Source organism: Nesoenas mayeri (genome assembly GCF_963082525.1).
Source record: "Nesoenas mayeri genome assembly, chromosome: 3".
Lineage (NCBI taxonomy): Eukaryota > Metazoa > Chordata > Aves > Columbiformes > Columbidae > Nesoenas > Nesoenas mayeri.
The window spans coordinates 70,225,569-70,251,943 of record NC_137544.1 but is presented as its reverse complement, the minus strand read 5'-3'; the positions used below and the strand labels follow the sequence as shown (position 1 = coordinate 70,251,943).

Below are 26,375 nucleotides of genomic sequence, written 5' to 3'. Positions count from 1 at the left end.
GTGTGTGTACACATCTATGCATATGTACATATGCAATCACACTTATAGAAGTACACACTGTCAAACACCAAGCTAATGGTTAGATAAATATTAACACTATAAATCATTGTAATTCCATCCGCACAAGGCACTAACATCTCTGACTAATGGCTTAGCCAGGGTAGTTGGAAAGGGAATTTTCAGTCTTGTGCTTCTGAGACCCTTTCCAAGGATGCCATCCTTAGACTCACTGTGAGTTGCTGAAGCCACAACTTTCCGTATTTCTGCACTCTTCAAAGCAATAGTTCATCTTCCTAGGCCATGGTTACATGACCTACTTGTAAATCTACTTTTGCTTCAGAGATACAGGTATATGGGGGAAAGTTAATGAGGCTTAATTACCCATTAAAATGGGCTGCTGCAGTTGGCAGATGTCTGACCGACAACCTGTTGTTTAGGTTATAGCCATGCTGCTACTGCCTATTTGTAGAGTGAGCGGGCATTGCCTACAAATTGAAAGAATAAGGACTACCATGGTGCTCTCTGATCTGGTTTTGCAAAATAAGCAGCTAACTGGTTTGCAATGCAACACTCAGGCAATGGAAGGATACAACATGGTACGAACACGCTCAGCACCCGAAGACTCCAGTGCATTTATATTTGTTTACTTTGGATTTCAGTTTGGCACCACATCCTAAGCTTGTATAACTGCAACAGGGAAATAATGACATGCACCGACACTGCAGATGAGAAACAAATTGATGTACAATTCTCTGCTTTATCTGTGCTGGTTGGGGTGGTTTATCTGTGGGTTGTCTTCCCTCGGCTTCGTCTGTGCTCTGCTACATTCCTGCTGGACAATCTCTATCTTCAAGGGCTGGCAAGAGAACAAGAATCTCCTTTTGCAAGAGCTGTTTCCACTGTGGCTCAAAAGAGAGATTTTTCAGAATTTATTGTGAGAAATGAACACAAAATAGACAAAATGTATAGTGCCTTCAGGTCCTTCCGTGGCCCCAACGGGAGTGAGGACTTCCTTACATGTGAGTGCTTTGACCACAAAACTGCTGCCTATACTTGTGCTCACGTGCATGAATATATGTGACAAGACTGGATCCAACACAAGGTAAAAATTTTGCTGAAATCAACATATTTCCACAAAAAAACTACAGTGCCGGAGAAGGTTGACATTTTCTAATGAAAAAACATTTAATGCCCAAACCCTTCCTCAACTCCTCTAATCTCAGCTCCTACTTTAACACATGGACCAAAATCTCGACACAGATTCTTTTCTGCTTTATATTAGTGTAACTGTGCAGTACAAGCAGCACAACCAAAGAAGTTCAAGCAGCACAAAAGGAAGTTACCTTCTGCATTGCACTCTGGCTGGCCATCGAACCCCAATAGCAAGTTGCCCTCATCATCATACTGTGCATAGGTGCCTGGAGGACAGGTTGGAGGTGGTTTCTCAGTGAGTGGTTCAGTGGTGGTTGGCTCAGGAGTGGTGGTAGTAGTTGTAGCAACAGTTGTTGTAGTGGTTGTAGTAGTTGTTGTGGTAGTTGTTGGGGGTATTGTTGTAGTAGTAGTTGAGGGAGTGGTTGTTTTCTTAATCATTTCAAGACCAATCAGAGGTTTCCCTCCAAGGCTTATTATCGGTTTATCTTGTGCACTCGCTACAGGCTTACTAGATCTGCCATGTCCAAACAAAGGTATTCCATCAGGACTCACCATTGGTGCACCCTTTTCATCTAGAAAGGAAGAAATAAAACAAAAAAAATCTCATCATTAATCCATTTCAGGCTTATAGTATGGTATTTATCAACAGTAGATACCACAAGAGCACTGAGAGTGTGACTACAACCTCGTGTAACTAAGCTGCCAGAGAAGATGGTTGTTATCTAGGAAAGAGCCATGGCTAGGGGATCTGGAAAATGGTTCAGAAGAACCTCAGGTACTTTCCACTTCTTGAGAAGACTGCAGGGAAATTTCACTTCAGAATCCCAATGTGCAGACAGTGTCTGTATTTAATCTAAGTCAGTCTCATAACTGTTGATGAAAGGTATAATGAACTCATATTCTGCTCTCTAATGTCAAATGTGCAAGGAAAAACTGGGATGACCTGGTGAGACACTGTCACTGCAGATAAACTTTTATGCCAAATTCTGGGTACTGCAAACATTCATGGTTACCAGTTTAACAGCAAGCACTGAGTTTGCATTCAAGAGAGCTATACAGCTGGACTGATATGCAAACAGCAGTGTTTTCACAGATCACACACAGGGTTTTTTACTATTTATGATCAGTTTCAGAAGGAAAAATAAAATAATAATCATATACATATGGCTGGTACAGTGCTAGTGGTGGAGAATAATTACTTCTATGTATACAAAGATATAAACAAGCACCAATCCTTATTCTGGCTCAGTTCTAAAGTCCTTTCTAATGTTGATACAAGTGAGATGGACTTGGGTGATTCTTGCTGTCTCTGACTCCAGAGCCCCACAGGATGCCCCAAAGCCTGCCCAGGTCCTGCAATGTGTTGACTGCCTGATGGAGACCTGAGGTACAAGCAACTCCAAACAGCTTGTATGGGATTTAGGGATACCTGAAGCATTCAACAGCTCAAAGACTTGTACTATGTGCAGAAGTATAGTTTTTTTTCTTTTAGATGGAAGCTGTCACTTACCAACAATTGTACGACCATCCCCTCCTAATTTCACTCGGAGAGGGTTGCCTTGGGAATCTTGGAGGTATTTTCCTTCAACATTTAGCACTAGCCCTCGGTCAAGATCTACAATCTAAAAGCAATAGATGGACTCAAGTTTAGCTAACATGAGAGGAGCTGAAATTAAATTTCACAGCAGCAGAAATCCTGAGGAAATTCAGATATTAAGTGTAATGTTCTGGAATACCTACAATGCCCAGACACATTTAAAAGTGAGTCACCAATTGTTTAATAATCACTGAAAAATTACAGCTGAAGAAAGCAAATCCGCAGGACTTGGGCTCCAGAGTCGCACAACAACCATATTCATATTTCCTACTGTAGCTCTCACATGCAAAGGAGCAACTCCCTTGATTTTCTTGGGCTGTGCAACTCCTAAGGTGGAACCCTGCAATACTGATTTGAGTATGACCCTAAGCCCTTTTAAAGATGGGGTTTAAAAGTATGTCTACTAATTTAAAAAAAAAAATAAGGAAACATTAAACTAGTTCATTTAGATTAAAACAGCAGTGAAAACAAAGTAGCTAAGATTTAAATTGGGGTAGAAGACTGAAGAAAAGCCTCTGTCTCATAAAACAAATCTATCTGAGTGCTTGGATTGAATTCAAATTCAAGAGGTAACTGCAGTTAAGATCCTGTCTTTGTTGCCATTTCAACCCAAAATAGCTGAATTGTATGCTGTTTTAACCTGAGGTAACAGACACTGAGCCACAAAACACAAAAACACAAAAGCTGTTAAGCACTAGGAGGAAAATGGGAAGACGTGAGCAGCAGTTCCAGGCTGACGAGATAGACTTACATTTGGTACTGGGGAGAGGGCTGCAGCAGGAGGGACAGTAGGTCATGAGATCAGTCTCTGAAGGCCTCCAGGCCTCAGATATTGATATATATTGTCTTGCTTTGCAAGGAATTAATCCTGCTTGCAGCAATGCCCTCTTCTCGTGAGGTAGAGAGAGACGGCCCATGGCCTCCCAAGGACCTTTCTAGCTCACCTTCTGGAGTCTATTTAAAGGACTTTGGTCCTGCTTTTCAAAATGTCTCCCTTAAATGTGACATACCTGATGCACCTTTTTATGTTCTAATGTAAATGTAAGATTGAAGTGACCGTAAAATAAGTGTCTTTATGTGTCATGCAGCAAGTGAGAAACTCTACTGATGCCAGGGAGGTTGGTCACAGTCTCGTCTTGCTCAGTGTTTGGGCAAACACACAGGAAACACCAGTTCCTTCCCTGCATTGGTTGGTTGTAAACTCATTGGAGAGGATTTAAAATACAAGCTCTGGGCTTGTAAGCACCTAGTGGGGTTTTCCTATCAACACCATCTGAGCTTTTCTGTAGATACCACCGGAAACATGTCTGTATGAACAGCAAAATGCTTAAAGATACCTATGTATGTTCATTTAAAGCATCATGACACTTACATAGTAACCTTACATTTTTATACTCTTGCTCATGAGCTTCTCCCTGGATCGTGAATCTGGGGGAAGCATTGATGAACATGCCTTTGACAGCAGGGATCCCAGGCAGTCCCCACACACACTGCCCAGTAGACAAGCCCTGAGTCACCGGGGAGATGAAGTCCCACTGACTTTGAGGAAAAAAGTTTCACTAAATCTATAGGTATAATACTATACTTGAAAATTCAGGCCATCAGGCTTTAAAACAGACATTTTAAATGCTCAAATAATGAAATGCAGAATTTGTCATGAGATTTCAATGGAAAAGTGGAAACTAGATCACCAGATATAATCTCACTTTACGGCTTCACTGACTGAGAGAACTGTTCTCCTCTCTTAATGAAAATGTAAGTATAATACAATAAAAGGCCAAAGCATCTTGAATTCAGAGAGAAAGTCACCCTACCCACTTTGTTCCTTGAGGGCCATTGATTACTCTTTGTCCACTTGGTTTTCCATTATTACCAGGTAGTACTTTTCCATTTCCATTTCCATTTCCATTTCCATTTCCATTTTTCATTGTAAGATTAGGTCTGCCATTGTAACCTGAAACAGAAAACACCTTATTCTGAAGAAAGCTGTGCATATTACAAACCACATTTCAAAATGCAAAGAAATTCATTTTCTGACTGATCTGGAGAGCAGAAAGAGCCTTCACCACACTCGGCAACCCAGGCATTTAATTTCTGCTTAGAACAACTGCTGTGACACTGTCAGATCCCTGCAGCTGACACAGGCATCTGAAATAGTTTCTTCTGAAGAGGTTAAACACTCAGGGTTTGTTTCTATCATGTTTATTTGGTTTCTTTATTCCCTCTTGGTTTTTTTTAGCAAAGTACGGCAAAATTTCTAAACAGCACTTCAGACATTAAAATGTTTGAGATCTTCACAAACATTTGAGGAGTGGAGTGAGGGAAGAAAACACTATTAAACAGTACCACTTGTTCAATCCTATCCCTATACAAAGCTGTAGTGACGAATTGAAAGGAGAGGGGATGGGAATTACCCTACGTGCTCCTCACTGTATATCAGTAAGGCCACATTGAGCAAAACATTGTTATCTATTCACTAAAACACTCAGGTCACTCAATACTATTTTGAATGTCCATGCATTAGAGGAAGAAAAAAACATTTCTACCTAGCAAAGTTGCTGAAACAGTGTGGGATTCTCCATAGGTGACACAGGCAATCAACAGGTGACACACTGTGACCCTCTGTTCCACTGTTCCAATACTCAGAATCAGGAGATATTCTGCCAGGAAGCAAACCTCTAACATTTGGGGTAAATCAAATCCGTAAAGGTATTAGAGGGCCTGACTGTGACGTGAGCAGTCCTCAACAGGAATGTGCAACTCTGAGCTGTCACTTCAAAAAAGAGGAAAGTGGCTTAAAAATTAATTAAAGAACACATAGAATGCCAGGACAGCACGAGGAAACACCTTACTGCCCAGCTGTGAGCAAGGTAGCACTATATAACCTACAAAAGCCTTTTAGTAATCCATATGGTGAAGAGTGATGTGTTGGAGAGGCTGTCTTATTCTGAGCACAAATATGTTTTCAGTGAGCATTCAGTGAAGTCATTGCTCAATAAGGAGCATAGCCCTTTCTTCCAATTTAGTACCTAGCTCTGTCATCTCCTCTGTGGATCATGGGATCCTGTGCAGAGCAGACCACAGGACCAAAGGTCTGGGACACAACATTGCACTGATTAGCCAATGTCCTCAAGAACTGGGCTTCCTAAGAACCACCAAAATAAAAAGTAATACATTGTACTAAATAACCGAACCTGCTTTCTGATGGGGAACTCTGCATCTAACTGATGATCTTCAGAAAAACAGTTCAGTGAGATTACTACAACAAAGACAAGATACCTTGTCTATAAGGAGGTCTAACAAATTGCCGTTGAGAAGGGCTTCGTAGCCTGGAGTTCAGTAGTCGCTGGCGAGGGGACAAAGTGGAAGAAGAAACTGTTGGAGGAACAGTGTGTGTGGTCATAGATGCAGAAGAACGTGGCCAAACAAAGCTTGGTTTAGATGGAGTATGCTTGTTAGAGGACTGAGTAATCCGTGATGCTATGGCAGAGCCTCCTGGTGGTTCGGGAGAAAGTATTTTTAATGTTGGAGTTTTCTCCTTCTCTTCCTCTTCAGAGTTTACTTTGTGAGGTAGAAGAGTGTCCATAGATTTTCTTTTATTACTAGTAGTGTCATCGTATGTGTTTTTGTTACCTCTAGAAACAGAAGGGGACCATTTTGCTGCCAAAGATGTGGGTTTCTCTTCCACTTCTTTCTGATCATATTCATTGTAATAATCATCCTCTTCATTAGAAACTGACTGATGAGATTTAGATGAAGAAGAGGAAGGAACTTTTCGAGGAACTTCAGCTTCAGACATTTTTGAGGGCAATAGGCCATATTTTTTCTCCGTTTGGGATGCTGTTCTTGTAGCAACAATTGAGTGAGTAGATAATGAAGGACGAGCATGTCTTGAAGAAGTGGATGACAACCTTGGATTATACTGGTTGTCTTTTGCTGTATCACTGGCAGAACTGGAGTCTGGCCGAGTAAGTTTTGGCTTGTAGGAAGGTACCTGAGAATCTGGCTGATGTTGCTTTGATAGAGAGGAGCTTGAGCTTCCCTGAGAGAAAGATGCAGGTAATCCCCTAGAGGAGGACACACCTTTGGGAAACACAGAGCGGCTGCTTGCTCTGTCAGTGCCTTCTTGTTTACCTTCATCATCATCTTCCTGCAACTCTTCGTTACTCTGGGATGAGATGTGAGATGGGAGGCGCCGGCCCCTTGAATGCAGTAAGGAAGGACTGGTTTGAGCCATCTGTGAAGGGTCTGAGCGGGAGGTCTTCTCCAATGGAAGATTAGAGGTCAGTGTCTTTCTAGGCAAAGATACACTTGGTTTTGATTGAGCAAGGGTTTCTTTCACCTCTTGACTGTCCCGCTCTTCAGGCTTATGTTTGGAAAGAGAAGACTGCAAAAGAGAATGCTTTTCTAGAGCAGCTGATGGACTTTGTTGTTCTGATGAGTCAAAGTGAGTTGACTTTTCACCATGTGTCCTTCTGAGGTGAGATTCAGAATTGATCTGAGAATTTCTTCTCTTGGAATAGATTCCTGAAGAAGACTGCCTGGAGGAGGGTAGAGAAGGAAATAAGGGCTTTGTGTCTTGTGAGTCTTCCCTATAATTCTTATCAACGTCCTTTCTGTCGGATTTGGCACTCGTGGAGGAGCGAGAGTGAGGTGAACCATGACCAGAAACAGCAGATCTTGATGAGACAGCAGCTGCAGCTAATTTCGAATCCTTCCATGTGCGAGAACTGGAGCCCAAGGGCAGCCTTGTTTCTTGCGACCGAGAACTGGGCTGTTCTGCTCTGTCCTCTGCTTCTTCACTGTCAAACTCATTATGGCTGTCACGAGCATGGGAATCTGCTGATTTGGAAAGGGGTTGATGTGAATGACCTAGAGAACCAGACCTACTGGCATGGCTTGGGACAATCTCATGAGAGATAGCGGACTGCCGGTTTGATGGTAAAGCCAGGCGACTAGGCTCTGAAGTTTTAGAAGATGCTTTCAACAGCATGGGGTCTGGCTTCTCTTCCACGTTACCTGCAAGATCATCATTTTTGGCAGGCAGAGGATGAGAAGAGGTTTTAGAAGGCACGTTAGTGTTGCTTTGCCTCAGTTGCTTTGTTTCATTATCTGTGTATTTAGGAACAGACGAGGCAGAAGAACGCTGTGCTGATGATAGTAACAGTGCTGGTGGCTCATGTTTCTCTGTGCTCATCTTCCGTGACACCTCTGATGTGTGGGTTTGAACAGGGGTCCTCCCTGAGGCAGCGACAGGGTCGACTGACCGACTAGGGGACAAGGGTCTAACAATCCTCCTCTGATCCTGGGCTTTTGGTGGCATTGTTGGAGCTTCTTGGGAGGAATCGTGATCATCTGTCACTTCAGTGGATTGGAGATCAGTTTCCAGTTCACCTGTCTTTCTAGAGGGTAACTGAGATTTACTTAGAACCCCTCCTCGAGACAATATTTTATTCTTATATTCAGAAAGAAGATTCTTTTTATCACTAACATTAGGTGAATGAACAGATGACTGCTTAGAGGAAAGTGATGGCTGGACTTTTGAAGAAACAGAGGATGTCTGAGAAGGAGATGAGCCAGTTTTTTTAGCCTCTGAATTATCTTGAATATTTGTTTGTTGCTGAGCAACTGAATCCTCGTGAGCAGCTGGGAAGAGGAAAAAAAAGATGTTTATTCATAACAACAGAAGAAGCACACAAAAAACTACTAAAAGAAGAAACCAGCCAGGCAGCAAGAACAAGACAACTTATGAGAATGTGAGAAAATAATTAGTTCTACGTTAGCTTGCCTATGTGGAATTATTGTAACTTGGGTAAGACTTAGAGCAATTAAAATCAAACATCTAAAAACATGGCCTGCAACATCATATCAGTGGAATCAAATCTTCAACAGAGCTTAGTCATGTTGATAGCAGGGTGCTGCATTATTCCACCTAAGGCTGTGGCCCATATTCTTAGTTAACTCAGCAAATCTTCTGTCCCCACAACAGCATCTTTTGGCAAGAAGGAAATGCAAGGAGCAGTACCTGAGTAAGCCAGTCTAAATGACTTGCACCAGTGGGAGTTGCCAGGAATAGTGCAACCAAAGTCCCATAGCATTGTATTCTTTGGCCTCTGGACAACAAGAGCACATAGTGTTTTCATGCAGGAAATAGAGTATGGTAAGCATTTATTTAAAATGTTAAAATGTCTATAAAATGTCTTTTTACATGCTGCAGTAACAGAAAGAGTGTTAATGAAGTAAAATCCTATGACTTAGATGGAGTGCAGAGGAAGCTAAGAAAAGTTGGTAAGAATGAACATAACTGGGACCAAGGAAGAATGGGCAGACTACACAACTAGTGCATGGATTTACGCTCACCTGCTGGGATAGCAACACTGAAGGCTTTAGACTGAGGACCTGGTCCCCTTCTGTTTGCTGCACGAATTTTGAAAATATAGCGCTCCCCGGCCTGCAGACCATCTATTATGGCTGACGTTGTAGCTCCAGAGTAGGTGATGGACTTTGCTCCAAACGGCTTGAGAGCCGGGGCGTATGAAAGAATGTATTCTGAAATGATTTGGCAGACGGTTGGAAGGAGGAAACTGAAAACAGTCCTGTTTCCAGCGGACAGACTGTATGGGTAGGATGAATTAGAACGTGCATTACTAAAATTAATACACTAGCAATGCACGCCGAGTCAACAGCTGGAGTATAAAGACATGAGCGAGATATATATACATAGGTATGTAGGTAAATTCAACATTTGTTCATCTTAATAGACAAAACCAAATCACATCAATGACCTAATGACTGAGACAGCATATATTAGCTATACTTTCATAAAAATACATTAGCAACAATGAGTCACCAAGGGGAGCCAGATGACCCAGAGGTGTGTGGGACATGAGAAAGTTAGAGCACCAGCTACTGAATGGTTTGTTGTGCTGCACCAGAAGACCTTCTTTTGTTTCTGGACACCGACTAACAAAGGGAAAAAATGAGTCCTCTGCAAAAGTTAAGTGCCCTGAATCAGAAATGACAGAAGAAATCTACACAGAGAAAATTCACTGGAGGCAAAAACATGTAAAAATATTGCCAGGGAAATACATACTGTCCTACTGCTTGTGGAAATGTAGTCTGAAAGATTGTGTAAATGTTAGGTAGTACAGATTGCTAAAATCAGAATACCCATGCTGTAATGGTTGATGGACCACAAGCAGATTTTAGACTTCCCAAGAAAAAGATACATTTTGAATTAACTGATTAGCTACCAACATATTTGCAATCAGCATCACATAATCTTGAGAATATTCTTCCAAAACATAACTTGCACACAACAGCAGAGAGCACACAAATGTGCTGCTGGCTGTAGCTATGTCCCGAGAAAATAAGAATGTTAAAAAATTGTCTTTCTCACAGAAATTATTTGGAAGAACAAAATGGTGGTTTTTCATAATTATCATTCAAGACATCAGTAATAAAATCCAGTGACATTATTCATTAATATTAATTACTTTCTTATCCTACATTTCCAACATAGCCTTGACACAGCTACAATTGCACTTCACTTTGAGACCCTAGTCATGCAAAAGCAGCTCTGCCAGTTCACTGTGGTGAAACTCTACCATTTCCAAAGGCCGTATACTCATTCCTCAGCCATGCTGGAGCCTGAGGGACATCCCCATGAAAACACCAAAGCTTTACTTACTTTAATCTTGGAAACAATATTACTGCAGTCAAATATAAGTGTTTCCAGCTGCATCTTTGCTTGCAGGGGTTTTAGCTGTAATCTACAGGCCAGTAGGTAAAATTCATGCCTGGATGACTGAGGTTCTTATTCAGAAATGACACCTCTACCAGGAAATAACAACACTGCATATTACCAAATAGTAGCAACAGCACGCCTATCCAACAAAATCAAAATCAAAACCCGACACATTCTGCTTAACTATAGCCACTGCAGAAGGAGCAAACCAAGGTCTTCTTGCCACTTAAGAAACTCACCCTGCTCTCCCCTTTCAGTTCAGGATTACTGTGGTACCCATGCTCTGTCTTAGCTTTATGTATTGGGAAAAATTTCACCCCTATAGGAGTAATTGTAGGCATGAAGAGGAGTCTTCTCATCACATTCTCAAGGAGTGTGCAAGTTTCCTTTTCAGTCCTCTGTAAGAGGCCGGGGTATTGGACCAAAACAGAGTTTTGAAAATAAATTCCAAGCACTGCCAGTTTTCTCTCTCCACACAAAGAAACACAATAATACTTGAGGAGTCATAGTGCCATGATGGGAAAACTCTAGAACATAATAACAGTTTCAAAAACAGGAATTTCTTCTTTTTTTTTTTTTTTTTTTTCTGAAAACAAGGCCATATTCATTGTGTTAAGAAATAAGCCATGCATAGGTCATCAAAATTAAAAAGAAAAATCATCAATGTTTTATACACAAGTGCACTTAATGCTCAGTTGAAAAAAAACAATGTATTAGAAGGCACAGTAAGCTTTGGATCGTTTTTCGTTTGTTTTAAAATACACAGGAGTTGCTTTAGTTGAAGAAGCACTGCTGTAACTTCTGGTAACTCAAATGGCTACCAGAGGATATTTTCTCCTATTACTTTAATATGTGGTATAAATTTAGAAAAAGATGGGGTAGAACAACAGAAGGATCAAAAGACAAAAAATCCCGATTATCACGTGCTATCAAAACAACTATGAAGTGCTAATTCGGTGGTTTCATTTAGCCAGTAGAAATATAATTTTTTGTCATTCATTTAGTTTTAAAATAAGACCTCTCCCATAACACTTCATAGCCAAGAAAAACAATTATATATTGGACACGTATAAGAGTTCAGCCCTTGAATACCAGGTATCTTTAAAATTATTGCCTTGGATGAACCATCTAAAGATTAGCAGACAAAAAAAGGACAAAGGGCTACAGACAGCTCAAAATTAGGAGCAGATTTGAAATATCAGATAATGTCCCTGCATGACCCTATTTTAAGAAATAATAATTCTTGGACCCAATTGCAGCTCCATTAAAGCAATTGGCAAGATTCCTACTGACTTCAAAGAGGAAGGAATTCCACTGCAGCCCTGAAGAGCACAAAAAGCAGGTCTTGTATGCAGACACCGTACACTTCCCTCCAGGCCAAAGGTTTTTTAAATCCTGAGATGTTGCAGTGCTGATAAGGCACCTCCAGAAACTTGTGTAACTTCTGTAACTCGAGAACACAATCCTGTCAACCACTGGAGAACGGGAGTGGCCAAAAAATTAGCCTGTTCATTTTCAGAGGGAAAAAGGAAAAAAAAAAATCCCAGAAAGTTGTGTTGCTTTGTTTTGTTGTGTTTTGTTTTGTTTTTTAATCCTACGCAAGTAAATATCCACTGACAAATTAGATTTATGACTGTAGACAATAACACTATAGCACACAAGGCTCACGTGTGATATCGGTTGGCATCACTATTTGTACTTCCTTCTTAAGCTGAAGCTTTCCTTCTGCAGTAAACTAGAAATAAAATACAACATAAACCCACTCACTTTTCTGGCAACTACCCCACTTTTCCTTGTTCACCTAAGTGTTACAAATCCTTTGGGAAACTTCCTTCTTCAGCTCCATTTCGACCTGGTTATTAACAGAAGAAGAGATCGGAGTGCACATGTGACACCCTGGGAAGCTCTGTGACATCCCAGGCACACGATGATGATGGCTTCCCAGCGGCAGTGCGAAGACATTGGGCTGGAAACAAGAAAATCTTGCTCGGGTATAACCTATTAATAGGTGAAAAAATCCTGGCACAGTCAGTGGCTCCAGCTTGCTGCAGAGTAGCAGTCTGGCTTCCAGAAGAACAGCTCCCTGAGGGGGTTAAAAAATGACAGTGAAGACTTACCTTTGACTTTTCCTTCACTTTCTGGGAGGGCATCCCAGGATGCTGCTACAGAGGTTGGTTTCCCCTTTAGTGGCCAAACATCCAAATTTTCAGGTGCAGTGGAAGGAGCTGTGAAATAGCCATACGCAGAAGAAGCAAGTAAGAAAGGCTGATCTATACAGCAAATACCTTTTGCTCCTCCTCCTTGAAGCAGAAATTCCCGTAAAGTCATTTCAAAGATAAATGTGAAGCGCACACATGGCGTAGGTCCCTGTGTGCCTGTATTACATCTCTGTATGAGACCTCTGTCATGAAATTTTATTCCATACTTTTAGGAACAGGCTGTCTGCACGAGACTGCTACTGTCACTCAGCTCAAATGACATGGTGATTCGGTTGTTATGGACCACTTCCCTCTACCAAAGGGGCTCCATAGCTTCTCCATGGTGGAGGCAGGATTTAAATTTGTTGCCCACAGAGGACAGCAGTCAGGCCGCTCCTCCCAAAAGAAGGGGCATGCCCAGCTGCAGGGGTCCAAGCTGCTGACCCGTGCCCCAGGAATATCCAAACCATCTCCCTGTTCCCATCAAACTAGAGCAACCCTGGTGTGCTGGCCAGCGCACTGCTGCAAGGACACAGGCAGAAGGACTGAGGCTCTTCCCATGTCCACAACCCTCTTCTGCCTCAGGCAAACACTTATTCTGGCTTTCCCTCAAGTCAGCCCTATCTCACAGCTTAAACCCTAAGACTTGCGTCACCCCAAGGACCTTTTGAATACATACCCGCCTCTGGGGTCCGTTGGTAAACGGACACACTCCATTTGCCTTCCTTTTCTCCTTCCAAGATTTGGACAGCAAACTCATACATGGTGTCAGGCAGCAGATTCTCCACCAGCGCCCGCCGGCTGGACACCTGCTTGTAATCCCACCTTGCTGATTCCCCCTTTTCCCGATAGCGAACATTGTATTGTCTGGGATTAGAAACACACAAAAATAAAAATTCACCTGTTGAAACCTAGAATTAACAGAATCAGAGAGAGATGGGGCTGCTTTCTACTTGGCAAGCCTGCGGGGGCTTACTGGGGAAACCACCAAAATGCAAACAACAAAGCACCACCACCACCATAAGCCAGCACCTTGCAAGCATCTGCCTTCCTCTAATGGACTCTGACTGCCTTTGCTCCAAGGGGTCAACTCATCTTTCCAGCCTCTTACTCAAAACACCTTCTCCTTGGGGGGAAACCACAGGGATTTCTGAAGCAAGCCAGGCAACCTGGGGGATTCTACACCACCATCCCACCACCCTACAGCTGTGAGTGTGGCTGGATGACTGAGAGCCCCTCGCTCCCAGAGCAGAGCTGGCAGCTCGGTTCCCATGTGTCTGCCCAGATAATCGCTTCCACAATGAAACCAAGAACATCTGAAATTTTCACTTCTCCTGCTGTGCCCCTTGGGGTGATTCAGTCCCACATTGCACAGCCCTTCACTCTTCCCATACTGAGCAACACAATCCAGCACTTCCAGACCTTTGGCAATTTCCAGCCTGTTTCTCTGTTTATTTTGGTCTCCAACTGCTGTGACATGCTGCTGCAAGCCAAGTTCTCTCTCCCCCTCACAGGAGACCCCAACCTGCTCAGTAGATGGCAAGGTCACAGATGGGTGTCTTTCCCATTGCAGGGAGATGCTTCCTTCACTTGCAGTTTGGTTGTCTTGAAGCTGTAGTCTATTCTGACAACTCTCTGCCTCTCTGCGGTCCATGCCCCATCCCCAGACCTTCCTTCCCCATGCACGCATGGGGCTTTGCAGACCATGGTGATATATCAACATTTGAATAGCAAAAAAACCCCTGATTGGTACTGACGACATTCAGAAGAGACCTAAACCCCTCTAGCTCAGTACTTGCACAGACTTCTATATACTAGAGATCAGGGCGTAGAGAGGTCAGGAGGGTATATCACCCCACACCCATACGTCAGGTTTCTAACAGCTTCTCTGAAGCATCCCCTATCAGCCACTGCCATAGGTGGGGATATGTAAATTCCTACACACTAAGCTAAATTTTTCTCCAAATCAACTGTAATTAAATAAACAAATACAAAAGTAACCCACAGTGCATTGGTAGCAGTTCACCTTCAGTATGCATTCAGAAAGAAAACACAGGGGTAACTACCTATTTGCTGCAACTTTCTGTTTTTCATACAGTGGGTCTGTCCAAGCAACGAGCACAGACTGAGAGGACATAACTCGAACAGTTATGTCTTGTGCCACCTCCACTTCTTCCTCCTCTGAAATGGCAAAACAAAATATCAATAACAATATTGGAGTTCTCATAAAAAAACAGTTACTGTCTTCAACTGATATTATAATACACACACACCACAGATGAATAACAAATACAGCGGTAGTGGAAAAACAGGTACATTGGTTACTGATAGTACCCTATGGAAACATCATTTCTTCTGTTAGTTGTCTGCTTACAAGACCAGAGTACAAATATGTTCTACAGTCCTTCAATATTCTATCAGTTGCCAAACTCTTACTTACAGTGAATGCCTTATTAACATACTGACATTCATCATGTCTGACAAACTCACTACCAGAATTGCCTGGAGAGCAGAAATTTCACCATATGAAAAATCTTGATATTTTAAAATTTTGTTTCATTTTGAAGGGAAATAAAACCAGGGATTGTCCAAAATTCTTCACAAGGCAGAATTCTTGCATATTTTACATTTTTGAGTGCTTCAAACACATTATTTTAATTCAGCTTTCCCATTTTTATGGTAAATAAGGCAACATTCTAAAGAAAAATTAAAATAACTGACATGGGCTGTTCTGACATATCAGAATGTATTTTCCAAATAATTTACAAAACTTTGAAATTAAGTGAAACTAATTTGATTTTTTAAGGTTTTTAATTTTTATGAGACTCATTTTTCTATCTTTCCATCAATTTTTCAAATGTAGCCTACCTACCACCCCATGAAAGACTTCTTACTCTTCCTATTAGTGCCAGAGCATCCATTCCCAAGCCTCCCAGAGGCACAGAATGCATCGAGTGCAATTTTCCAGTCCAAGTTTCACAGAAGAGTAACACTGGAAAAATATTGATGTCTCAGGGAAGGAAAAAGGCCAGCAAACTCCAGAGTATGATTTCATTCTCTAGGGATCTTACTGATATCCAGGAAAAAGATTGCCATTCTCTGCAGGGGTTCGCACGTTACCAAGAATCCCAGCACTGCCTGCACAGAAGGCAGGCAGCAGGGAAGCACATTTCACTTCTTCCAATCACATGTTTAATGTAGAGGGTTCTCAGACAATTCCAAGTTTTCCACGCCAAACAGCTACTACTCAAAAGTGGCTGAGGGGACCCATCTACTACTCTCAAGTGGCTTAGGGGAGCTATTCATGAAGTTTTGCAATGCGAGCCCTTGAGGAGAGAAAATGAGCATGAGAAGTGGATGGCATGGTCTTCCCAGAGAAGGTGTGAGGTGGGGTTTCAATACACCACGGTTCCTAGTTCTGACCAAGGTGTTATCCATCACCATCAAAATATCCGAAATGTTCTGCCACTCCCATGGCATCTCATCACATTGTGAGGGGGTGAGAAAGCTGGCATGGAGATGACTCATAATCTCACTCATCCTTTTTAACCTTGGCAGCAGTATGTTATGCCTTCTTTCCAAAAGAAAGTGGAAACTTCTGCTGGCCAGGCTTAGTCTTCTGAAAATCAACCCTTCAGAAAAAGGGGTGGAGATCTGACAAGAACGTATACTGTTGTGGAGGTCCTGGCTTCAATTTGATCAAATCTTCTCATGTAGTTATTGCAGTACATAACATCTGCCAATAACTATAGAGGAAGAGATTAAAAAACAGAACAAAAAAACCCAACAACAGAAACCCAGCCAACTATGTTGCAGAGTTGTATCACTTTATTAATCCTGCTTGAATTAGAGAAGCAATCAGCTATCCACCAAGCTCTTTAACACACGAAGAAAAACTTAGCAGCTCTAGCACCAAAAGCCTTACAGTCTAAAAGTCACAACTCTATCTCCATGAATTGACAGCAGATGTGAAAGAAACATACCTGTGACTTTCCTTTTAGTTAAAGATGACCTATAGACAGGTTGGCTCCGTCCTTGGGAGCTCCTCGATGGCAGCGAAACCACATGAACTGATTCAGAGGCTGTACATGAAGGAACAAAAAAGAGGCTTTCCTGTAACCTTTCTTCATTGCAAAAAAAAGGGCATGCCTTTTCAGGCAGAACTCTGGTTTATTCTTTACTAAGATACAAAAGGAGAAACTTCCTTGAAAGGTAGTTTATACATGGCATTTATGTCAGAGGTTTCAATATACATGCAGTTTAGAACAGTAAAGTTGGTGTTTTAGAAGCAGGAAAGCAAATCATTAACACGAAAAAAACCCACATTAAAAGAGTCCTATATTCAGCTTTGAGCTACTCTCTAGATAATTTCACTATTTAAAAAACATTTGTTCCCCTCTTTTAAAAAGCATAGTTTAAAAGCAATGAAAAGTAGATGCTTCAAACCATGTTAGCCAGTATTTCTCATCAAGGTTAAGCACAGTACTGAACTCCCACGAAGTCCAAGACAAGGTTTCCATCAACTTCTGTGCTGCCTGGCCAGGCTCTCAGCCTGCACAGCAGCAGCACGTGCTGGGCATCAGGCGAACGGAGAAGCATCCTCCACATGCACCTGTCTCAGCCCTGCCACCTTGGCACAGGTGCCAGAGCAGCCCCTCCACGAGCGGTGTGCAGAAAGATGAAGAAACAGAGGAAATACTAGAGAAGCGATGAGAAGTTAAGAGATTCTTGTTATAAAAAGGTGGAATAACTTTAAAAGGAGACTGGGAAATTCTCTCTCTTCAGATAAACAGAGATAAAGATGTGCATTTAATACAAAACCCACAAAGTAGAGAGTGCAATAGACATTTACATTGCAAAGCCAGGAATTCTGGCAGCCATGTGTGATTTTGGAACTGTCACCCATTTTGTAACGCACGATCAGACCATTTGTGGGATGGGCATCCAGCTTAGAGGAAAGATTTTAAAAGAAAGAAGCCTAACCTCGAGCAAACACACCCAAACAACAAGGAGCAGCCCAAGCTTGCAGGAAGAGGACCAAGGTACAGCTTGTGAGTGCAGACCCAGTGCCTGCTGGGGCTAGAGGAGCTCAGGCAGCAGGACAGAGACAGATCAGCCACAACACAGGCAAGTGACACAAGTATCCCAAAAGGAAAGCCTCAGCCCCTGTGGAAATAAAACTGTTGCAAACCTCATTGATATGATTTGATGGAAAATCTTTTAAATTAAGGGCATGGGATCTAGGACACAAGTGCAAACCACAGCATGGCAGGGGAGCACAGAAGATGCCAACCTGACTTGGGAGTACTTGGTGACCAGGACCTCATGAAGGAACTGGGCATAACACTGATACACAAGTGTAACAGTCTAGTACGGAGCCCAGGAAAGGTTTAATGGTAAACATGGATACATTGAATTAAAGTAATATTTTTTTCTCCACTGGCCTGAAATAATGTGGGGGCACAAAGTGTAAGAAGAAGACAAGAAACAATGAGCTTAAGAGTGGTCCCACCACATGCAAGGAGAATCTGAGCTGTGCTTCTTCTCTCCTGCGTTTCCCCTCACTATTAATATGAGTAACTCGCATGTGGTGTTTCTTAAACACAACATGACGTTCTGCTACACTTTCTACCCTGGTCATCATATTTTTCTGTTAAGAACATGTTACACAATGCAATTATAGTGAGCATTTTCATTTATAGGAAGAAGTCATTCTGATGGCTACAATAACACGTGATCTGTGATTCCCTGGCAGACACAGGGACACAGGGGATGACAGAAGTGCGCTTGCTCAGCTAGATGGGACCAGGGAAATGTGACTTACCTAGTTTTCTCGCTTCCTGGTTTTGTCGCTCCTGCAGCAGCGGAGCGTAGCTCATCCTTCGGCTGCCCTCTCCATACCCACGGGGGTAACCTTGGGATCTGCTGCGTGGACCCCTGAAGCCTGCTCCATAAGGTGGCCTCCACCGAAAAGATACCTTGCCATCTGGAGACTGGGCGTGCACTCTCAGAGGTCTGTTTGGCATGTCCTTCTCTTCAAAAAATAAGCAAACACACAAAACCCATCACCGTTATTATGGAGTATGTGATGTATAGCAGTTTACATATGGCTGTTGAAAGTACATCTATTAAATTACATCTGAATAAAGGGTACAATTTGATGGTTTTTAAGTTTTGCTATAAAACCCAATTGCAGTAACAAGTTTTCCAAGTGGGATGCACAATACTCAATAGTGTCTTTTCCCAGGCTCTTCAGACAGGCTGGTGCAAGACACTGAAAGTGAAAACATATCGTAATACAAGAACTCCTGCCAGAAACTGGGGATGACTTGTAGCTTTTCTGTTTAATCTTCTCCTTTTCTTCTTGTTGTTTTTAAATCCCCTTTCCCTTGTTCGGGCACACCAGTACATTATTTTTTTGGCAAGTGCTAAAGGTCAGTGTCAAATGAAGCACAGAACTGTTTCACTATTTTTAAACTTTCTTTTAGAAAATACTCCACATTAAATGCAGGTTCTCCTAAATCCATCACTAATGGCTCTGCTCTCTGACAGCCTCATATTTGACAGTTCTGCTCTGCACGTGCTTCAACTTTTCACTTCCCAAACTCCCATTACATGATCCCTTGAGCATCCAGCACTGTAACAGGTACCGTATGTGAGTTATTTATTTTTACATTTGCTGGCAAGTTAGCAGCGTTCGTTTAAGAAGTGACACTGATGCAAGGATTGCTCAGGCAATCAGTTTTTGTGGCATTCTCCATTGTATATGACCTGCACCATGCTACTGCGCTGGCTGCAAGCAGAGCAGCCAGAAACAGCAAGAAGAAGGGTGCTGGCAGCACCAGCCAGGACCGAGGTCTCCCACAGCTGCAGTGATTTTTTGCCTTTTATGTTTTATATTTCACTCTCCAAGTAGGACTCTCTTCACCTCTTCTAGCAATACCATTCCACCGAGAGCAAGGCTGCAAGAACTTGCCAGCACAGAGGTTACACACTGTATTTAAACCCTCTCACTCCCTGGCTAAGCTGTTTTTTGCAATCACAGCGATGTCAAGAGAACAAGAGACTGGGACGGAAGCAGCTGCCAGCCACAGAGACCTGGACAGACAATGAAAGACAGGGCAACAAAGTATCCCTGTCAGAGCAATAGCGAGATCCTATTTCCAGCTCCAGTTCAGGAGTTCATATTTATTCCTGACAGCACTTAAACATGTTACTTTAAGTATGTATTGATGCCTGCATGTCCCTATATACACCGAAAACAGGTCCTTTTCCAATATTTCTGCCTAGTGACAGCTTCTATAATCAAGTTGTCCACTAGGTCTTTATCTGCTGACAAGGTTGCATCTTATTATGACCTTCCAATAAATGTTCTTCTATTAAATTACCCTTTGGAAGGGACCGTAATGACCCTCAAAGCTGTTTGCAGAGCTCCTCTTGAAATCTCTGTGAGAAATGCAAGGCTTCAGTGCTGATGAGGCATACAACACATGCAGAGAACAGCACACCCTCAGTAAACCGGGCTTTTCTACTGAAACACTGGGCAACAGCTCAGTATGATTAACCTTGCCTTTTTATTTTGCCTACAGAGAGACATATCACCAGTTTAAACACATGGACTTTAACAGCTTCTCTCTTCTGGCTGCTCCTCACCATCCCAGCAAAACGAAACAGCTATAAAACCAGATTAATCAGCCAAGTCAGCCAGTTTTACAGATTCTTTGTGTTGCCAAAGAAGAGTACACTAGTTGGATCACAGCAATGGATTTAGTCCTAAGTGTTTAACAAACAATAAAATGCTTTCTGCTATACAATAAATATAGTTGCTTTCATGAGACTCCCTGACCACTTCTCAAGGAACTTTCTCAGTCATGCACTCTGTTAAAAAAAAATACCTGCTATCACACACTTTCTTTTTCTTGCTCTCCTGAGCAGTTGCTCAGCACAGATTTCCAAAGCCCATTAGTCACTGATCATGTAGGCACACAGCCTTCATTCACGGCACCACCACGGAGAACCGAAAGAGAGCAAAATTCAAGTTGGAAGAGACTGCTGGAAGTCTCTTATCCAACCTTCTGTTCAGACTATCTTCAACACTGCACAATCATAGAATCATAAAATTATTTAGGTTGGAAAAGACTCACAAGATCATCGACTTCAACAGTTAACCTAATGCTGTCATTAAACCATGTCCCTAAGAACTTCATCTACATGTCTTTTAAATACCTCCAGGGTTGGTGACTCCACCGCTTCCCTGGGCAGTCTGTTCCAATGCTTGACAACCCTTTTGGTGCTTTTAAACACCTTCAGGGTTGGTGACTCCACTACTTCCCTGGGCAGTCTGTTCCAATGCTTGACAACCCTTTTGGTGAAGCAATTTTTCCTAATATCCAATCTAAACCTCTCCTAGTGCAACTTGAGACCATTTCTTCTTGTCCTATAGCTTGTTATTTGGGAGAACAGATCAACATCCACCTCACTACAACCTCCTTTCAGGTAGTTGTAGAGAGTTATAAGGTTTCCCGTCAGCCTCCTTTTCTCCAGGCTAAACAACCGCAGCTCCCTCAGTTGTTGCTTATAAGGCTTGTGCTTCAGACCCTTCACCAGCTTCAATGAACTCCTTCACAATAGTCTAAACTTGGGCACATTGCCTGAATCACCAGCGGAAGATGGCTCTAACAGGTCCCAAGACAAGATTTTGGATCAGAATGAAAGCTGCACAGTTGACAGCTATTACAGTGCCTGTGGTTTCTTCTATCAGAGACAGTAGATATAACCTTTATAAAAGCGCACAGGACTGCAGCTGTCTGTTCTCCATTTAACGCTTACTCTGGCACGCCAGGAGCTCAACTAGATTTCAACAAACTCTGAATGAGGTCTCAAATCAGTAGCAATGAAAAAGCGAAGTCTTCAGATGCATTCACTCCCAATGCCTTTTTTCCTAATAAATTTTGGGAACAGCTACCAAGTGTTTGATTGAACTGAAGGCTGATTCTTCCCCACCTTCCCACTATTAGTGCCTGTTAATACCACTAAGTTTTTCACTTTTGGTTCCAAAACTGATTTAACAGTTTTCTAGACCTCCACTCTGGCCAAATTAACTCAACCAGTAAAGATCTTCAGACTTCATCTAAAAGGCTACCTGAAATAAAAATAAAATAAAATATTTTTTTATGTTCTGGAAAATGAGAAAGTGTCACTCTCTTGTGTTCTCTTCTGTGTAGACATGCAACATTACCTACAGCTGCAGGAATTTGTATACAGTATCTTGGCCCCCAAAATGCAGGGCTGATTAAAGCCTCGGTATTGACTTTTTGCAGTTGAAAAGTCCACTGATTTTGCCAAAAGTCCTGTGCGTGTCAGGACTGTGAGAGAACATCTTACAAATGATGTAAACCCAGAGCATGAGGTCTAAGCTGAGGGCAAAACATCCTCTAAACAACCACACAAGGAGGCAGCTTGCACTTGCCAAATCACACAAATTCTTCAGAGGGCCTCATCAATTATCTAGCAAAGGAAAACACAAAATAACTCCAGAAGAAAAGGGAAGTACTGACCCCTAGTAATCAGTCTATAGCTGTGGGGGGAAATATCCCAAGCAACTCAAACCCATTAAGACATAAGTGCAAAAAAGTAGTTGAAATATGAGGTCACTAAAAATCAAGCGCTTCAATTTACCACCACAAGCGTAGGTACAAAATATTTGCTTTTTCCTTCCCTAGTCAGCAAAAACTTTTCTGCATTTTCCTTCCATGTGCCATTACTCCAGGACTGGAAAACTGGACCTATAAAATGTGGTCTGCTGCTGAGAGGACACATATTTGGCATAGTCATATAGTCTATAAACATCTACCAACCTCCCTTTTCACTTCAGGCAGAAATTTGGGAGGCTAAGCACAGTGACCCAGCCATGGGCAAAGTAACAGCTAGCATAGAAAAGCTGTAGCTGCTTAGAGACAATGAACTCATCAGAAAGTGATCAACTGCCTTCATTACAAAAGGCCAAAAATACCAGCTGGCAAATGAAATCCTGTCATGGGCAACTTGACCAGAAAACTTCAGAGTCTAAACTGCAACAGCAGACTGGTGAGATTTTTTTGCTTATTTCATGGTGTTGGGTTTGTTTGTTTTATGTTATTATTTTTTGTTTAAATTAAGTTCTAGTCATCAAATGAGACTGACTGACTTTGTACCTTGGATTTGAGACTACTGCTGCTTTACCAGACAAAACAGTATGGGAGATCAAACAAAATGTGCCAAACTGCTCAGTTCATTCACCCTCCTCAAAGAGCAGATTCTTGTCTTAAAAAGTCCTTAAGTGTTCCTTAAGCACAACCAATTGTACTCTGAGATAATAACCTTGCACCACTGCCAATCTGCAAGAGTAACCCAGTTTCAGAGCTGAACAACTCAGTTTCTGAACAACCTGTAGCTGCCCTCCCCAAACCCATCACTAGGGCTAGAAAAGTATCTCAGCCAGCTGTTGTTCCCAGATATCTGAGCTATTTCTTTGGGATATAACACTCCTGCGTATCATGCACTCTCATAAGTGTCTGAGCCCTAACAACATGAAGATATCACATGTACTTGTAGCAAAAAAAAAAAATATATATATATATAGTGAATAAGCAAATAGAAAAAAGAGGCATTACATTTTGATTTTTCAGCTGGCAACTCTGAAATTAATTCCATTCATGATGTAAGACCCTTTGTAAAACATCCACACTCCTAAAACCTATTGCACTGGGCTCTCCTAAGTGCAACTGCTTGAGTGATGACACTCAAGTTCATGGCACACATGGCAAACACATCCTAGGGAACTTCTACAATTGCCCTGTTTGGCAGCTTCTGAAACAAGACAGACATCTGCCCCGGGGTGCAGAAAAACCAAGGGACACCTACCCTGCAGGAGACACCAGGGAAGCCAGGGGGAAAAGCCCTACACTCAGGTGGATATGTCCATGTACCAAGGGCTGTATCATGGATAGCCCTCTGCCAGGAAAAAGAGTTTATTGTTTTCAGAAATACTTTGCAACTTGATCAGCCATCCCTTCTTCATGCCTGCATTGGGCGTTGTTTTCCGCATGGTGCTCAACCATCCTGCAGCAGGTAAATCACTTTGTGTCTTGGCTTTAAGGGTTGGGACAATTTCCATACATCCTCTTATTTTTTTCTCCTGATTTGAAACAGATTATGAAACAGAGTGTATTAGAAAGAGAAGAAAGCAGAGCTTTACTAGTAGTCAGGCATCTAAAGTTCTGTAGTCCTTTGTGCTACTCAAGGCTTTCAATCCAGTTGTTAATTCATGAACAGGAAAAGAGAAATTATATTTTACCATGACTGACAGGTACAAGGGAAAGAGAACATCCCACCTTTCTCATCCAGCAATCCACACAGCTGTGGCTGCTTTGCTCCTTGCCTTCACATACTCTCACTGCTACCTACCTCCACAGAGCTATCCCAAAGCCACATCAGCAGAAACATTAAGAAGAAAGAGGACAGACAAAATACCACAGGAAGATACTTCTTTTCCACTCAAAAATTAATGTACCGTGTCACTTTGGCAAAGCATTACTGGATGTTTTTTTTTTTCAAGTAGACAGTTTGATCCAAGCTCTGTTGAGAAAATGGGAGTAATTCCACCAGCTTCAATGACGGCTGGATGGGGGCCATCCTGAGAAGAGTTTACTCTGCAAAGATATTTCCTGCAGTTGGTGAGCCAGCCCAAGCAGTGCTGATGTGGCCCTCTGAACCGAGATCTGCTGACTGCTCTGACTCCAGAAGACTCTGGGCTCGATGATTTACTTCAGAGCAACAGTGGCACAGAGCACAGTACTAGGTCTAGCGGGGCTCTTTGCAGCATTGCAGCAGTTAACACCTGCAAAAGCGCGTATACGATTAGAGAAAGTAGGACTGAAATGGGAGAACAAATCTACTGGGTTGGTACGTCCCCTAGCATTTTATAATACAGTCAACCTTGTCCCTCTGTGGGCTGATCATCTTTTTTAATGCCACTAATTTATACACTCAGCATCAGATCTCCTGGTATCGAGCCAATCAGTTAAAGCAGTGGAGACAAGTGGCACATAAATCCTTTGTTTCTCGCAGGAAAAAAAAAAAAAAGCTCAGCACATTTCCACACACTCCTGCTTGGCGCAGAAAGCAGGGACTGGAACGGTTTTGTTCCTGCAAAGCACAATGGAAAGTGTGCCATAATTCACCGGGCTCCAGCCAACAGTTTTGGGCAGAGGACCAGTATTCAACGGTAATGTCTGATTTAAGCAAAGCCATTATTCTACCTCTGTTGAGGAGTTACCTGGCATACAAAGGACATACATTAAATTGATAGCATCAACAGAGGTTTCCAGTGCTCCCTTTGAAGAGTCCTCTGAATGCAAAGTACAGTAGGACTAGGGCATTTTCCAAATTCGGCAACGTCTTTAATGCCTTTATTTTGACTTAAGAACAACCAACAGTGAGTTCTTGAAGGCTTCACATTCTCCTGCTGACATCCACGCACAAGTTTTCTTCTGTATCAGTGCCCTTTGAAGGGAGCCCACTGAGCTTGGGCTACCCTTCTCTCTCACATCCACTGCCTTTGGACACCTCCTGTCTGGGCTTCTCCAGTGACCAAACCACCATGGTGGTAACAAAGCCCAGCAACCCTGAAAAAGCTGTGAGAGCATGCCACAGCACTGGCCATGGTCTGCAAGCATCCATGTGGGATGTTGTTCAACACCTGTCTCTTCACTGAGTTGGAGGAAAGCTGTTAATAGAGGGATATCACCTTTGGGGTTCCTTGTGGGGACAGAACAGGCAAAATCAGCCAGCAAGGGTGCGGGAATGCCCTGACTGTGGCTGGCCTCACCACAGGACTAAGCTGGGGGGGTTAAGAAGCACTTCTGATGTTGGGACCAGAGGGCAAAGCGGCCACAACAAGTTTATTTCAAAATACTTTCCATTGTGCTTTGGAAAGCACATCCCCTTCTCACACCCCAGCCCAGGTCATTGCCTCCATTCATCCCATGCATGGCAGAGCAAACATGTTCAAAGTCAAAACCAGTCTGTGTCCTGCTCTGCAGGCTTCACGTCTCCATTGTCAAACACATGCACTGAAATGAGACATTTTTCTCATGGCTCTATATCAGTAAGCTTGGAGGACAAGACAGAAGACTGGCAAGTGGTACAGCTCTGTGGGATGCCAGGGAATCTGTAGGGACCACAGCTTAATCCCTGCCTTTCCTGACAAATCCAAAACAATAGATATACAGACTTTTACTATGATAGTATCTAACAGCAAAAAATATTCCAAATACTATTGCAGACTGTGAAAAAGAGCCTGGTAGCTGGTCCGTAAATCATAATAACAATTTAAGATTTACCCTTAACTGACTTTTTACTTAACTAACCAACCACATGAACAGGCTTTGCTGCAGGAACACTGCAGGCTGTTCTCTCTAACGCAGGTGGAGGACTTGACACTTCCAGCTCCTCTGGGACAGACTTCAGCCTTGGGGATAAGACTAGAGCTTTAACTTCAAGTTTCCTGAATTTCTATTGTTTAAGGCTTTTTAACACTAATATTTATGAAAAATAATATGTAAATATAATAATAAAGACATTCAAGTAACATGCATATGCTGGCAGGCTTAACATTTCCCTAAGGTTATATATACATGCA

The 26,375-nt window shown here is 42.3% G+C and overlaps 1 protein-coding gene across 1 annotated transcript in view; it reads right to left on the bottom strand.

Annotated features, from left to right (window-relative positions):
* FNDC1 (fibronectin type III domain containing 1) overlaps positions 1–26,375 on the bottom strand; it is a gene marked incomplete at both ends in the record, with an annotated part of 66,789 nt that overhangs the window by 21,970 nt on the left and 18,444 nt on the right. The window contains 10 exons of the mRNA XM_080342185.1: positions 1,344–1,724; positions 2,663–2,774; positions 4,564–4,703; positions 6,029–8,395; positions 9,110–9,298; positions 12,614–12,721; positions 13,374–13,561; positions 14,761–14,875; positions 16,678–16,776; positions 18,519–18,728. Of these exons, the coding sequence (XP_080198311.1) occupies positions 1,344–1,724; positions 2,663–2,774; positions 4,564–4,703; positions 6,029–8,395; positions 9,110–9,298; positions 12,614–12,721; positions 13,374–13,561; positions 14,761–14,875; positions 16,678–16,776; positions 18,519–18,728 (3,909 nt within the window). The remainder of the gene's footprint in view (positions 1–1,343; positions 1,725–2,662; positions 2,775–4,563; positions 4,704–6,028; positions 8,396–9,109; positions 9,299–12,613; positions 12,722–13,373; positions 13,562–14,760; positions 14,876–16,677; positions 16,777–18,518; positions 18,729–26,375) is intronic.